This window comes from Ursus americanus, chromosome 6, assembly GCF_024610735.1.
Source record: "Ursus americanus isolate L20-20 chromosome 6, mUrsAme1.1.p, whole genome shotgun sequence".
Lineage (NCBI taxonomy): Eukaryota > Metazoa > Chordata > Mammalia > Carnivora > Ursidae > Ursus > Ursus americanus.
The window spans coordinates 11,742,677-11,758,726 of record NC_142132.1 but is presented as its reverse complement, the minus strand read 5'-3'; the positions used below and the strand labels follow the sequence as shown (position 1 = coordinate 11,758,726).

Sequence of the window (16,050 nt, the reverse complement as noted above, 5' to 3'; positions counted from 1 at the left end):
AGCCAGGCAGGAGCAAGGCGGAGGAAGGGGCCCAAGGGCACGCGGGTGGGAGCCCTGCGGTGAAACGTCCTTGGCTCGCCGCATCCCGCTGGCGCCAGATTTTCAGGCAGCATCTACGGGACAGGCCTTCCTTTGCTACATCATCCTCTGGCTGACTCTGGCTGTTGCCTTTATTCGAGCACTCACAAAGCGACCACCACTCTGAAGGGTCTCTGAGCCCAGCGGAAAGAGGGTAAAAGCCAGAAACAGGGTTCCCGGCCCAGCTGCAGAGCCCGGGACCTTCCCGGTACAAGGCTCTCCAAAGGGAGCACTGAGCTGCTTGCTCAACTCCCTGGTGACCCCAAGTTACCCTCTCTCGGATGGGGTGGTGGGGTTGGGTGTGCAGCCCTGCACTTCTCTGGTTAGGAAACTGCAAATTAAGGATGGCATGTCCCTTGGTTGTCTGTCTCAGCATCACCACCTCGTCCCAGACAGACAGAAGGCCTGTCTGGGATGTCCTGCGGAAGGCAGAGAACCCCGGGAAGGGGATCAAACGTTTGCCGTTTCTGATGAATGCTCCATGGGGTGACTTGGTTCTCAGCAGTGAACAGCTCTCTAAAGGCCGTCCCTTCCCCAGGCCCGAGATGGACGGCAGGAAACCTTCTACCACAGTGAGGGGACGATGACACTGGGGAGTCAGGGGAATGGCAGAGAGGTCACGTGAGGAGAAGGTCATCATCGCAAACTGGCTCACTCAGAGCAGAACCAGTCTCCGCCTGTTATCCCCCCGCAACCCCGGCCCCTCGTAATGACTAAACTCAGCTCCCTTCTCTCTCAAAACCATCCTGTGTGATTAATAAACTACACAGTCACCCTCGACATCAGGGAATTTTGCAAATGGAAAAGTCTGAGTGGGAAGGCTCACAAGTAACAGTCTGGTTGCTTTGTTTGTACAAACAGGAGTTGAAGGTTTGGCAAACATGCTGGAGAGGTCTGGCAGCAGCGGGAGGCGGGAGCAAGCGGCAGAAGGGGACCGTGCCTGACCTTGGGCTCAGCTGGGCTCTGCTCGCAAAGGAGGGGAGGGGGTACCTGGGCTGGCTGGGATAGCCCAGGCCCAGCAGGGTTTCATTCACAGTCTCTCCACCCAAGAAGAGACTTTCAAAGAGCATTTTCTTTCCCCTCATTGAAGCATCCAGCCCAGAGTTAACAAGTCCAGCAAAGGGTAGGGCCGAAGAGAAATGATTCCGATAGGTCCCCAGACGGGCTATGGGAGAACAGAACATCCCACCAACTCCATCATCGGCACGGGCCATCGGCCACGAGCCCATTCAACACGGCCTTGCATTGTCACGGGGACCCTGAGCAATTTTGCATTTGTTTCTTCCTGGTTGAGATCTTGTTTCTGGCAAGATGAACTATTTATCTGTGTTGCATGAAATGTCACGGACTGTAGGCAAAACCAGGACGAACCCACACACAAGAAATCAGAACCCTCTGAGGGTGCTCGCACACAGCTCCCCGAATCTATAGAGGCTGTCCGCGATGACTTTCCTTTTCCCAGCCCTGAACTTATTCTCGACAAGTACTTAACCCAAAAGGTGCCTGATGACAGCCTCAGGGGCCTGAGTCTGGCAGATCAACTCACTCTCGAGCTAATTTGCCGAGTGACTCCGAGGACATGCCTGACTCCTCCCCCAGAGGCCGGGCAAAGACTTAAAAGGTAACAGGTGGCTGTAAGTTTCACCTGGTGGCCTCAGCGGATGTTCAATCAAGCTACAGAACGCCTGAAGTATCCAGTGTTTAAGGACTCTTCTGCTGTGCATGCTTGTGTGAGTGTGTGTATGTGAACTGAAACGTCAAAGCTATTTGTTTTTTTATGTAAGATTAGCCATCATGCAGAACGCACTGGTCAAGCAGTTAATAAAATACACATATCCCATGGGAGGGTTTTGTACATTTCAGTCCTTACAGATAACAAAGCAATTCTAAACCCTGCACGGTCCTGAGAGGGAGTTCCTTCGCTTCCCAAAGCCGCCAGTCCTGCCAGCTCTTTGGTGGCTCATGTGTTATAAATTCTCGAAGCCCTTTTAGCTGCAGTTTGGGCATCGGGGGGATCTTCTTCCTCTTCCTCGGTTCGCTTGTGTTTTAAAAACAAGTCAGACTTCAAGAAGCGGCTGTAGCTGTCATACTTCATAAGGTTGAAGATCTAAGGAGAAAAGGAAAAAGAGTCTGGAGGTTGAGGCCAATCGGACCATGAGTCATTTTATCAAATGTTTGTTAAATACCTATCGTGTGCCAAAGGAGGCAACTACATGCAAAACACACAAAGCAAGTAAGTCATGTGCTGGGCCAGGAAGATTTCCTGGATGGTTTTGGTCCTTATGAGACAGTCTCAATGGAATATAATAGCCACACGGACGAATCTACCTTTATCTTCCACGGAAGTATAAATGCACACAGCACTGACTCGTACCCTTCTATCAAGAGGTCCGTTAAGAATCTCCACTTTATTTGGAGAGATAACACAGGGACGTATTTCTCCAGAAACTTGAGATGGCAGAACAGAAACCATTCCTGTAGAGAGGGTGGTTATTGGAAAGGCCGCTGTCATCTCAGATGATGCCGGTAGTGTTAAGACCCCCTCCCCCAGAAGTCCGGCATCCAAGATCTCAAATAAACCTGTTATTATGCCAAGAAACAAAATGGGGCTTCTTTAATGCAGGCAGGGGAGTGAAAGTACCGCGTTAGCGAGGAGAGGCTCTGGGAACAGTCCCTAATTAAAGAAAGCAGCAGTTGGCTGCACCATGGGGGCACGTGCGTGCTCACACAGCCCAGGAGCGTGGCTCTGGGAAAGCAATGCCTCTTGGGGATGCTCGGCAGGTACGAGGGGAACCCGGATGGAGCCTACGTCTCCTGGCTTACAGGGCTGCCTCCTGCACCGCAGTCCTCAGAGAGTTAGCCACAGTCCCTCTTCCCAGCATCCCCTCTTACCCACTCCCACCCGATCCTTTGCCGCCCTCCTCCCTTGGCCTATAAAAGCCGTGGAGAAAAGAGAAGCATTTTCCGGCTGTCGAGGAGTCCAGTCTCTTGAGAAATCTCCCTCCTCATCGCTCTCTCAAAACTTTTAACTGAATTTTCAGGACCTTCTGCAGATGAAAAGTCCACACCGTGTACCCTGGTGTCTTCGCTCCCTGCACAACGATGGGCTCAACAAGTGGAAAGTTCCAGAGGTGTCTAGAATGTCGCTCACTGCCAGGCGGGGTTATCAAGTGGGTGGTAAAACCCTGACATCTTTTTAATTCGACCTCTCCCAACACACACGCAAACTATTTTGAAAACTGAATGACTGATGAAGTCTAAGGACTCAGAACATCTGCCTGGGGGATGGGAGGCCTAGAACCTTCTGCCCTTATACTTTCCTTCTCCCAACACAGCTTCACCCGCAGGAGAAGCGCCTAAATCACTCAGCTATCCTCAGAGTCCACCGCTCAGGGAAAGATTTAGGACTTCGTGTTTTCCTTAAACTCTTACACTGTTGCCTGACCTTCCCTGGGTGTCCCTCCCGTCCTGCCTCAGATCTGCAGCTGTTCAGGAAGAACACGCCTCTGTAAGTCCCCACCTTGTGCCTCTCCGTGGCCGTCACCTCTTTTAGAGCAATCTTGCAATCCTAGACTGAGAAATTATTCATTTTAAAAACAACAATAAAAAAAAAAAACCCTCCCAGAAAACGCAAAAATCAGAGCCAAGGGCAAGGCAGGGGATGAGGAATGCCATTATCGTTCCGCGGCCTCCCACAAATGTGCTGTGCAGGTGGGACCATCCCTCACCACCGGCATTATTCAGCTTTTCCAGGCACAGAGCTCCCAGAGGGAACTCTGACATGCCCACCTAGTTGGAAGTCTGGAGCGAGTCTCGGAGTGACTCATGAAAGCTGCCTCATGAGGACCCCTCCTGGCACTCAGCCCTGCGCCCCCTCCCACGGCAGGTCCGCAGCAGATGGGACCCACCACTGCCAGCAGGATGCGGTTCGACCGGAGCGTCTCGTCTGCAGTCTGTGCTCTGTGCGTGTGGGAGGGGAGCATCCTGTTTGCCTGCCGGGGCTCTGAGGCTCGCACTTCAAAAGAGGAGAAGAAAAAGACACCCAGGGGAGGAGGCGGGGACAGAGGGCAGGGGGTGGCTTTGGCTGAGGGGAACGCTCAGGGGCTGGCAGGACTCAGCCTCCAGGAGCTCTCCCGAGGCCGCAGGCTCCACGGGTGCCAGCAAGCTCGAGGGGACGGGGCCGCAAACTATTTAACAGGAGCGTAAGGGCCACTCCCTGCCATGGGCAGGTGTGAAATGCCCATGAAGGCTTTCGGGCTAGGGCTCCCACCGCCAGGAGCCTTTGCCCGCCTCCTGGAGCCATGGAGTCACCAGGTGGTGGCCGCAGCCATCAGACCCCTACAGGAAAAGGAAAAAGGAAAGGGATATCGCTCCAATGGCCACATTTTCTGGGGCTGCAAGTTGCCTAATAGCTCACCACTGTCACCAGCAAAGGGTCTCCTGGGCACTGGCCTTGGAGCGTATGGCAACAGGGTGCTCCCATCCCAGGGCCCTCCATGGGGGGTGCTCGGTGAAAACTGTTTGGAGGATAGAGAATGCTCCTAAAAAAAAAAAAAATACCTCCCAAGAAAGTGACCAAAGGCAGTGAACCCAGCTGCTGACCAGAGGCCACAGCCTCATGTGTCAGGGGGCAAATGGCCGCAACTGGGGTCCAGTAAATACTTGCCCAGTGAATGAACAGAAATCACCCAATGTGTAACGGCAGAGAGCTGATGAAAGGGGGTACCAACCGGGGGCTGCCGAGAGCACCTTCCAGCCCAGCCCGAGCCAGGCCGCGCATGGAGCATTCTCTCATTTAAACCTTACTGAGACCGTATGACACCTGATTGCAGAGAGAAGGGACTAGGCCTCGGAGGTTCGGTGTTTTATGCCGGTAGGCAGCTTATCCACCTGCTGGGGCTGCCATGAGAAATAACACAGACTGCGGGGCTCAAACCACAGAAAGTTCTTTTCTCACCGTTCTAGAGGCTGAGAGTCTAAAATGAAGGGGTTGGCAGGGTGGGTTTCTTCCGAGGCCTCTCTCCTTGGCTTATTTAGATGGCCCCCAACTTACGATGGTTCAACTTACGATTTTTTGACTTTGTACTTGTGCAAAAATGACACGCGTTCAGTAGAAACCGTACTTGGAATGTTGAATTTTGGTCTTTTCCCGGGCCAGGGATACGCGGTCCGATGCTCTCTGGGGGTGCTCCCCCCACGATCACGGCGCAAACAGCTCCTGCTGACAACCATCCTATGTCCATACGGCCATTCTGTTTCCACTTTCAGTACAGTGTTCCATAAACGATGTGAGAGACCCAACACTTCATTGTAAAATAGGCTTTGCGTTGGATGATTTCACCCAGCCGTAAGCTAATGTGTTTGGAGCACGTTCAAGGGGCCCAGGCTAAGCTGTGAGATTCGGTGGGTTCGATGTATAAAATATCTTCGACTTTCAGTAGTTTCCACGTATTGCCAATTGTACCTCCATTGAGTCGAGGAAGATCTGTACTTGGCGTCTTCCCTCTGTGTGTGTCTGTGTCCTAAATGCCTCTTCTTAGAAGGACAACGTCCTACTGGATTAGGGGCCACCCCAATGACTTCATTTTACATTAATTATCTCCTTAAAGTCCCTATCTTTAAACGCAGTCACATTCTGAGGTACTGGGGCTTAGGACTCCAGCATCGGATTTGGGAGGGGACACAGCCCACAGCAGCCCAAGAGAGATGGGCAGGATGCGAACGCCGGCCACCTCGCTCCCGAGCCCGTACTCTGAACCGCTAGGCTGTCCTGCCACGCACCTGGCAGACCAGGAGGCAGTCACTGGAAATGAAGTCTGCAAAAGTTAGTTAGACGTGGAAAGAACGCAACACGTGAATGTTACACTTCTAAACACTAAATTTTAGAAATGTGCTAAAATGAACAACAATGATCCCAAGTACGTTCAAAACTGTATCTGTGGGGACGCCGGGCTGGCTCAGTCGGAAGAGCGTGTGACTCTTGATCTCGGGGTCGTGAGCTTGAGCCCCATGTTGGGTGTAGAGATTACTTAAAAAAAAATAAAACTTAAAAAAAAAAGTATTTGTGTGTATAAATGGGAAACAAATATCCCTAAAAGTCAGTGTGCCGGGTTGAATGGGGGACCCACAAAGCGTACGTCCACCTGGAACCTCAGAATGTGACCTTATTTGGAATAGGGTTAGTTGAGGCTCTCACAATGACACCATCTTCCAAGGAGCGGTGTCTTCCTGAGAAGAGGAGAGGACACACGGAGGGACACAGAAGAGGCCATGTGAAGACAGAAGCAGCGATCAGAGTGACACAGCCACAAGCCAGGGAACACCAGGAATGCCAGCCCTGCACCAGAAACCAGGAGGAGGCAGGGAAAGATTCTTCCACAGCACTTCCCAGAGGAGCACAGCCCTCCTGGCACCTTGATTCCAGACTTCTGGCCTCCTGAACGGAGAGAATAGATTTCTGTTCTTTTAAGCAACTCAGTTTGAGATCATTTAAGACAGCCCTTGAAAACTAACAGTCGGCTTCTTGATTTCAGCTCACTCCTACTTGAGCACAGAAAATGAGATGGCCCTAGGTGTTCCAGAAGGTTCTACAAAACAAGGACTCTCTGATCGGGCCTGAACTGAGAGCATCACCGTTCCAACACACCTCAAGTTGTCCTCGGGGAAGAGAAAGCAGAAGGTGGAGACAAATCTGGGGTGGGGGTGGGAATCCAGGTGGGCAGACAGCATCCGAGCAGAGCAATACGGCAGACAGACAGTCCTTCTGAGACAGGCAGCCGATGAAGCAGAAAACTCCAGTTGGCAGCTAAGAGGCATTCCATATACCTTTTTTTTTTTTTTTTTTGGCCAAGACAGCTGTGGCTCAGCAGGTTGCAGGTTTCGGCAGCCCCACATCTGTCAGCGGCGTGCCTCGACTGTAAACTAGCATCGTTGCCTTGGGCGCCACTCCCGCAGGCGGCTGGAGGGGGCACTTTCGGTGATACAGGCAAAGGGAGCCTTCCTGCCCACGGGCATTGATGCGCCAGGCCCCGCCACACCACCAGGGCCCCTCCCGCTCCAGATCCCAGGCAAGGATTGATAGGATTTGCCTTTCTACGAGGGAAAATACCCACACGGTGCTCCAACTGGAGGTCGTTCCGCACCTGCTCCAAGAAAGGACGCCCTCCCAGATGCACCCCGTCCGTGGAGAAGACGGGATGCTTAACCAAGATTTCATCACTGCCTCCATCAAGTGCATTTCAGCCTACCCTTTAACGCCTCTCAGACAGCAGGAACGTGAAGAGACCTAAATGAGCCTCCTCCCTCCTTTTCAAACCCTGTGCCACGTGATTTCAACTGGGTGCGACAAGAAAAATAAATCCTTTAATGCAGCAGAAAGTTTTAGTAGTGAAATTTCATATTTGCTCCAAGAACTGGGTGCTTGAAAGAAGGCGGCAAGTGCCACCGTCTCTGAGCTGCCCCCTTCCAGAACATGCTCTCTTCCCACGCGCCCAGACCATAGACATGCTTTCGTACCCACGTGCACAGAAAGTGCGAAGATAGCAAGCTCCCTCTCTCCAGCCCTGAGGCCGTGAAATGATCAGAAGCCATGGGGCAGGGCACACACAGGGATGTCCCCACTGAGCAAGTTCAAGACCCCCTCCCCAGCTTCTGAGTGGGGTGCATCCAGAAGAAGGTCTGAGGGTGGCCAGCAGACAGCAGCTCAGCTCAGCCCTTGTCCCAACCTGCCAGGCCAAGCCGTGGAAGTCTCTGTGGTCCTGGACAGGCTGCCAGAGACGGACACCATGCCAGGTGGGATCAAAACTCCAGAAGGAAGGTGGACATGGACAGAGAAGGAGAGATCCCTGCTCGAGGGTGATAGTCCCTCACAGACCCATGGGTCAGGTGCTGTGGCATGGAGCAAGGTGGCATGTAGTCCACTTTTCCGGGAGTCCATCACCCTCAAATCCAAGGCCCAAATGACACGCTTTCTACATGGAGTGAAGGTATTTTATTTTTGCCTTTGCCATCAGGAGGAGAGTTAAAAGCTATTCTAGCACCCACCCACCCTTCTTCCCCTAAATACCTTTTTAAAGGTATAAAAAAAAAATCTCAAAGTATTTCAAATACTATCCTTCCTGCCCCGCCCCATCCCTCATAAGGCAAACGGCTGTGGTAGACGCAGGGAGCCAACTTTTCTTCCGTTTGAATGAAAACCCACGACCTGCCCTTTCTGGCTTTGCACACTGGAAAATGCCAGTTTCAGGACTGGACTTAATCTTCAGGGGCAGATGTCAGCTTGCACCCACACGATGGAAGTGCCCAGAATCCCCGGGCCCAACCACCACTGCAGACTCGGAGATACAGGGAGTGGGGGAGGGAGTGGACCCCCCACCTGACCCCGGAAGCATGGCAGCCCCTCCCCCACTTCTGGGTCCTCACCCACTGGCCCACCCCTTCTTCTTGATGTCGAAAAAGGAAGTGTTTCTCGCTTCTTGGGTTCTGGGGAAATTCAAAGTAAAGACACCGCCGACAAGGGGCCGGACGCATGGCTCCTTTCTCTGTCAAGGATGTGGCTGGGAGCACTGACATCTCATTGAAGTCTTTTCTACATTTTTTTTTTCTAAGCATCCGAGGTGGAGGGCTTCCTTTTCCTTGGAGAAGGACGCCTCCATTCTGCCTTCCCCAGACCACACTTAGCACCAAGCCTGGGTGAGAGTGTCCAAGTAGCACTGGAAACCTGCTTTAAGTGTAGGCACGGGGATCCCTCAAGGTTAAGGAAGAAGAATGAGCAGCCCGGCTCCCCCTCAAACCTTCTCTTTCATGGTCCCAGAAAGCAATGATTTCAAGTTGCCGTGTGCAATGACCTCGACCCTCCTATCGCCTCCAGTCTCCTCGTTGTCCCAGAGGGAACCAATCTGGCTATTCTGTGGAGTTCCAACCAGAGGCTTCAGAGCAAGAAGGGAGTGTAAAATGGTGCCGAGAAACTTCTAGGAGCAGAGTTGTATTTTAAATCATTGACATGGCACAATCTCAACTCACTGAGCAGATTTCAAAGCATTCCCTTCTTAACACCTTCAGGGAAGGGTCTGGAAGGATATGAAACATGGGCATTCGTGCTAGGGAAGGAGAGGGAAGGCACAGCCTGAGGGGTTTTAACGTTTTACTTCAGACCCTCCTCCATTATGTGAATTTTCTTCTCAACTATGAACAAGCAGTTGTTTAACAATTAAAAATAATTTTCAGGGGCGCCCAGGTGGCTCAGTCGGTTAAATGTCCGACTCTTGGTTTCAGCTCAGGTCGTGATCTCAGAGTCGTGAGATCAAGCCCCACATCAGGCTCCGTGCTCAGCGTGGATTCTCGCTCAGCTCAGATCCTCTCTCTCCCTCTGCCCACCTCCCCACCTCTTGTGCTCTAAATAAATAAATAAAATCTTTAAAAAATTTAATTTTAAAAATTAACCTGCTCAGAATCTTAGGTGACAGAGTAACAGGATGTGCTCATGGCTTGTGCTGGCCTTGTGGGTCCCTGGGCTGGCCCTCGTCCCTGGAGCTCCGAGCCACGTGGCGGAGCGGGACAGGTGCGTTCAGCACGCTGAGCCGACAAGGCCGGTGGGGAGGGACGTGGTCATCTCTCATACAAGGAACAGCATGTTAGGCTGCCGTGACCGATTTGACCCCTTCCTGTTGTAGCTGACTCAGTGCCCGAGGGACTGACAGGGATGTTCTAGAATCAGCCAGGCTGGCGGTACAGAAAAGCCAGGGGGGCAAGGGTGACGGATGTGGGAAAGGAGGAGAGAGCCCTGGCGGGTCTTCCAGGGCCAAAGACAGGGCTGATGGGAAGCATGAATGAAAGGAAAGTGGGGGCCCAGAGCAGGAGGACGACGGCAAGGCTGGTCCCGCAGGGCTGCAGCTCCCACGCACGTTTCCCCCTGTCCCAGCGCTGCGATCTCGGGCCAGCTGGGTCACCTTCCCCGGGGGTGAACTTTCTCGCTTGTAAGCCAAGGTGCCGGGTCCCACCTTCCCCAAGATGCCCCCTGAATCACATGAGCTGCACAATGAAAGCATTGTAGGGACAGTGAAGGGGCTCAGCCCTCAAGTTTTCCCGAAGTCACGACGGTGCAGAAAGCCACACATTATTGGCTGTTCTCAGGTGGGGACCTGAGGCCCGGCCACTCTGCTACGGCTTTGGAAGTCATAGTAAGCCGGGGTTTCTCAACCTCCACTCCGTTGACATTTTGGGCCAGATAATTCTGTGTCGTGCAGGGCTGTCCCCTGTGTTATATTCAGCAGTAGCCTGGCCGCCACCCACAAGGTGCTGGTGGCACCCCCACCCCCGTTGTGACAGCCAGAAAGAACTCTCCAGACATTGCCCAGGATCCCCTGGCAGGGGACGGGGGGGGCAAAATCGTCCCCAGTTAAGAACTGCATGAAGTTAAAGTTTATCTTCACGGGACATTCTAAAGGACACGTGCAGTGAACACTCATGGAGGGCACTGAGTAAGCACGCATCACAGAGACGACTGCATTTCTCCTCCCAAGTGTCTTATCATAACTTCCATTTCACAAAAGAGGAAGCTGAGGCACAGAGAGGGACTGAATCTTGCCCAACGTTTCACAGCTACTAAATTCTAAAGTCAAAGGAAAGGGGGAAACGTCGGGTCTAAGGAAATAAGGGTGTGGCTAGCAAGGAGCAGCTTTCTAACACCAGGCCACGGAAGGTTTGTAGATGGCGTCACTGGGCAGCTCCGAGGGGCAGCAGGGCTGGCCAAGAGCCCCATGTTACAGAAAGGGACACAGAGGCCACAGGTCCCTAAGAAAAGGGACTCACCTGGGGAGGCCGGACTGGAACGAGAGCCCCCACTTACCCCTCCCAGCTAACCCAACGTGCAGTGAAAATGACAGTAAGTCAGAGCTCAGCATCCAGGAAGTGATGGGCAGTGCGGGAGAGGAAGAGGGCAGGTGTCAGGCCATTAGGGTACAAATGCTGAGCCATGGTCAGGAGGCTGTGGGTTCACAGCTCGTATAGAGATGGCTTTGCCCTGAGCCATCGTCATCCTCTTGCATAGCTCAGGAGGGACAGGCGTCGCTGGAGCTGGGGATCAGAGCCAAGGCGCCCAGCTTTTAAGAGGCCCAAACCTTATTCGCCCAACTGGCACATTCTATAAATAGTTACCATTCAAAATCCTCGAGAGTAAACTGGTTACCACAGCTTCAGGGCCTAACCGCAGCCAGTCCCTCCTGACTTAATTTCTACCATCTTCCTCATTGACTATATACTCCAGCCATACTGACCTCCTCCAACATACCAAGCAGATCCCCACCCCAGGGCCTTTGCACTTGCTGCTGCCTCTCCCTGGAAGGTCCTGCCCCCTTCTCACCTGGCTTCCCCTTGCCACTCGGGTCTCCGTCACCTCTTCAAGGAGCCCTCCTTGGCCCCTCCCAGTCACTCTTAGCCCACCACCTGCCGTATTTCCTTCATAGCATTTATCTTTTTCTGCCTTCGTGGTTGGACGGGGGCTGATTTCCTCGCCGCACACACAGTTCCTAGCATGGTCCCTGGTACATAGTAGGTTCTCCATCAAGGTCATAGCATAAAGGAGTGAATGAAAGAACGAATACCAGCAAACCAACCAGAACTGAAATAGACCTGCTAGCAGATTTTTAAAAGAAAAAAAGACACTGCAGGAAATTGCAATTCATTGAAAAAAACTAACTCTTTGTTAAGGTCTCCTCCTCCTTCCTGCTTCCCACAACTTAAATTTGTCCTTTGATTCTAGGCTACCGTTCCAAGGAAACAGCCACAGTCCCCTCCCGCCCACCTCTCCTGGCCTTCCCAGCATGTGCTGAGCACACACCCGGGCCATGTTTGCAGAACTGAGTTAAATCAGAGCATGATCTCTGCCCTTGCGTAAGTTTTCAAAGTGACGGAGTGTTAAGCCCCTGAACTTCTCTTAAGATATCAGAACGTCTAACACATCCTTCGCGGAACACGCCGACCACAATGTCAGCTCTGGGGTACCAGGATCCCTGATGGTGTCACCATCCCATGGCACAGGGATGCCCCCGGTGCGGTGCGTGGGGCTGGGGGCCCCCACACCCGGTGGCTCCAGATATCCCTGGGCTGGTTTGATGCTTAGTTTCGTTTTTCTGTCTCCGCCCTGCCTGTCAGTTGTCACTTCTCGCTAAGCATCCCTGCCCAGCCTCCGGCAGCGTTTCCAACCTGCAGCGTCCCGAGCCGCCATGCCCGCTAGAGCTGGGTATAAACCAGGAATCAACAGGACTTGAAGACCCAAGAAGCCCTCCTTTAAACCAGAGGCACGGACGTGGGGTCATCTAATTTAATGCTCACGGAGGATGTTCCCACCCTTCTGGGCTCTGGCTGTGCCCTCAAGTCCTGCCCCACTGAGGACGGGCTGAGGCTCCCTAAAGTCTCCCTGGGGAACGGGGTGCAGGGGGGAGCACAAAGCAGCGGCTCAGACCGCTCCGCCGAGACACCCCGTGGAGCTCAACAAAGCCAGAGCCACGGAGGGGGGCGGGCTTCGAGTGAGGTGAGCTCTTGTGGTTCCAAAGCCTCTCGGCTTCAAACTCCTGCACTTAGAAAAACAGGGCCCTCCAGGGGGGCCTTTTGGGGGCAGAGAACCACAGACCATGCTGAGCACACGTGTTGAGGGTTACCAGCAAGGCCTTTGACAGGCAGAGTTTTCCGAACTGAGACAGAGCGCAGAAGCCCTTCCCAGGGGCTCGCTGTGGAATCAGCCCTTGTTTCCACCGTGTTGTGCCTTTGGAAGATAGTGCCTCTTTCTCCCTCTCCAGTAAGTGAATTTTCAGCAACAGGATACACAAGTGCTTTCTTCACATTAAGTACTTTGAACGGCACTGTGGCACATGTGTACTTACAGGAAAGAGAAGGATGAAAAACCTAGAAATCAAATGTTATTTGTGGTTTTTTTTCCAGGTATGGAATTATGAATTTTTTCATCTTGATGTTTTGATTTCCCAAGCTGCTTTTGTTACACATGTATGACTTCTATAGTTAGGTAAATAAAAGTAATTTCAAAAATATTTTTCTTGGGGCGCCTGGGTGGCGCAGCGGTTAAGCATCTGCCTTTGGCTCAGGTCATGACCTCAGGGTCCTGGGATTGAGAGGCAGCAGGCTCCCTGCTCAGCAGGGTGTCTCCTTCTCCCTCTCCCTCTACCCCTTCCCCGACTCAATTTCGATCTCTCTCTCTCTCTCTCAAATAAATAAATATTTAAAAGAAAGAAAAAAAAGACTCAGAGGTCCAGGTGGGGCAGATATCCTCACGCAGCTACGGCCACAAGAAGGGCTTTTTCACCATACATTCTACTTCCTTTCTGGCCACAACTCCTTGTCCATGGCGTCCTTCCCATTGGCTGAAAGCCACCACCTCCAGGGAGCCCTCAGCAAGTCACCCACACCCACTGGCATTCCTTCAACACCTAAATTTGGTTCTGGATTCACGTGCAGTTTGCACCTGCCACCACGAAACATTCTCGAACTACTTTTCATCTTTGTATTTGCTACCTGTATACTCGTTTCCTAATCAGACGCTGAGCAAAGATGGGGCGATGTGGATGCTGGGACAGGCTCTGGGCTCTGCGCCCACTCCAGATGATCCAGAAAAGGCCAACCGAGGCACTGTACCAGTTCCCAGAGTGCGGTGCCAGGACCCAAAGCATCAGTGTAGTGCCACCTGGGAACTTGTTAGGAAGGCAAAGTCTCAGGCCATCTGGGAACCATCACATTCGAAGGTTAACTCTGGGGGTGAGGCCCAGCGTCTGTTTGAACAAGCCCTCCAGATGGGTCTCGGCTCGCTCACCTTTGAGGGCCGCTGAATGAAGCTAAAAGCTCATCTTCACCTGCGAGCGAAGGAAGGCCTTTGCTCCCTCGGTAAGGATGGAGCCAGCAGAAGTCTGACACTGGTCTGTGTTCCACCGTCAAGCGTATAGATAACATTTCACAAGCACATTCTGGGTAGTCACACCTGCCAATTCATGTCTAAGAAATCTCTGGAGTGCAGTTCCACCCCTTTTCCTATTACTGCGGGCATATCTCATAAAAAAGCTTGCCAGAAAACTACCCCTTATAGGTCCATTTTTTTAAACTCATTTTTTTCCTGCTTTAAGTGGAATAAGGTGCCAAATGTTAACCTTTTCCTTATAACTCGGGAGCCTCACTATGAACCAGCTTACAGTCCCGGGCCACCAGAAATGGGTGGTCATGATCAGTATTTGCACAAAAACAGCCCCAGCTTCCCTACCACTGTGAGCCCTTGTGCTTGCTTTCTAGATTTTTCTCTCTGTTCCTACCTTCAGCAGTTACATGTTGCTTCCTCAGTGTGGGTTCCTTGAATAGCTCCAGCCTCCCTTCTAATCTGGGTTGAGAAGAAGATAACCCTGCTGGTTCAAACTGTGTGTAGACCAAAAGTATGCAGGCCTTAGGGAGCCTCCTATGGGTCAGATCCTGAGCCTGGCATTTCAGTCCCCTCTCGTTCACCAACCATGGCCCCTCAGTGTGCCTCAACTTGCCCAGCCGGAGGGGATGGCTTCTGGGGCGTCTAACATTCTTCCAGCCAGGGAATAAGTGTCACATCCAGGGGCAGGTAGGGAAGTCAGGTTACCTGGTCCTGAAGTTTCTGGAACATCAATGGGTGTGGTTCTTCCAGTATCTTCTCATTGAGCCGGGACTGCCCCTCGACGTTGACTTGTGACGAGGCCTTACTGGACAGAAAGGTCATGTAGATCTCTTTTGCCTTTTCTTGCATCTGGAGGAGACACAGCGAGCCAGTTATCTGGGAGCCCAGCCCTTCCCTCCTGAACCCAGTTCTCCACTCCAGCCAGACCCAGAAGCAGCTCCGTAGCCCTTGAGGGCTCTGGCTGCCGCCCTGGGGCTAAGCTCTACCCGGGAGGGCCCGTGAAGGGCCTAGCCCCTACCCCTGCCTCATCTCCTGTCACGAAATTGCTACACCATCCACTCAGAAATGAAGACAGAAGGAATCCTGGCCCAGAGCAGGTAACAGTCTGCACCATTTAGGACCATCCTGTGAGGTCTCCAAATGAAGGACTCGAGGGAATATTGTTCAGTCATAAAAACAAGCAAAGCATGGACACGCGCTACAACAGGAAGGAACCTTGGAAACGTGTGCTGAGGACAAAAGCCAGGCCCTAAAGGCCGCATACCGCACAGTTCCATTCACGTGAACTATCCAGAAGAGACAGAAAACTGAGTGGTGGCTCAGGGCTGGGGGAAGGGGGAGACGGGGCGCGGCCACACACGGGGAAGGGGTTTCTCTTTAGGGCAATGAAAGATTTCTGGAACTGGATAGTGTGAATGCACTTAATGCCACTAAACTGTATACTTTAAAATGATTAAAACGTAAAAATGAAAGCCCTGAAAAATGGTTAAAAGATTTGTGCTATGGGGGCGCCTGGGTGGCACAGCGGTTAAGCGTCTGCCTTCGGCTCAGGGCTTGATCCCGGCGTTATGGGATCGAGCCCCACATCAGGCTCCTCCGCTATGAGCCTGCTTCTTCCTCTCCCACTCCCCCTGCTTGTGTTCCCTCTCTCACTGGCTGTCTCTATCTCTGTCGAATAAATGAATAAAGTCTTTAAAAAAAAAAAAAAAGATTTGTGCTATGAGTGTTTTACCACAATTTGAAAAATCAAGTTTGGGGCGCCTGGGTGGCTCAGCCAGTTAAGCATCCGACTCCCGATTTCAGCCCAGGTCATGATCTCAGGGTCCTTGAGATGGAGCCCCAAGCTGGGCTCTGTTCTGGGTGTGGAGCCTTCTTAAGATTCTTTCTCTCCCTCTCCCTGTGCCCCTCCCCCCTCTAAAAAATAAAAGAAAAAAGAAAAAGAAAAAAAAAATCAAGTTAGCCCATGCACACATATCCCAACCAGTCATCAAGCACCCACTGTGTCCAGGACACATGCGAGGGGCTTTACAGCCATGATCCCATTTCCTTAATCCCCT

General features: G+C 52.3%; 1 protein-coding gene across 3 annotated transcripts in view; it reads right to left on the bottom strand.

Moving 5' to 3' along the window:
- Positions 1-1,835: 1,835 nt before the first annotated feature.
- The window catches only part of RGS10 (regulator of G protein signaling 10), a 37,848-nt gene continuing 23,633 nt past the window's right edge, over positions 1,836-16,050 (bottom strand). For all 3 annotated transcript variants that reach the window (XM_045803257.2, XM_087862662.1, XM_045803258.2), the window contains exons 4-5: positions 14,699-14,842; positions 1,836-2,185 (exon numbers count right to left, since the gene is read on the bottom strand). In XM_045803257.2, the coding sequence (XP_045659213.2) occupies positions 2,039-2,185; positions 14,699-14,842 (291 nt within the window). In that variant the 3' untranslated portion in view covers positions 1,836-2,038. The remainder of the gene's footprint in view (positions 2,186-14,698; positions 14,843-16,050) is intronic.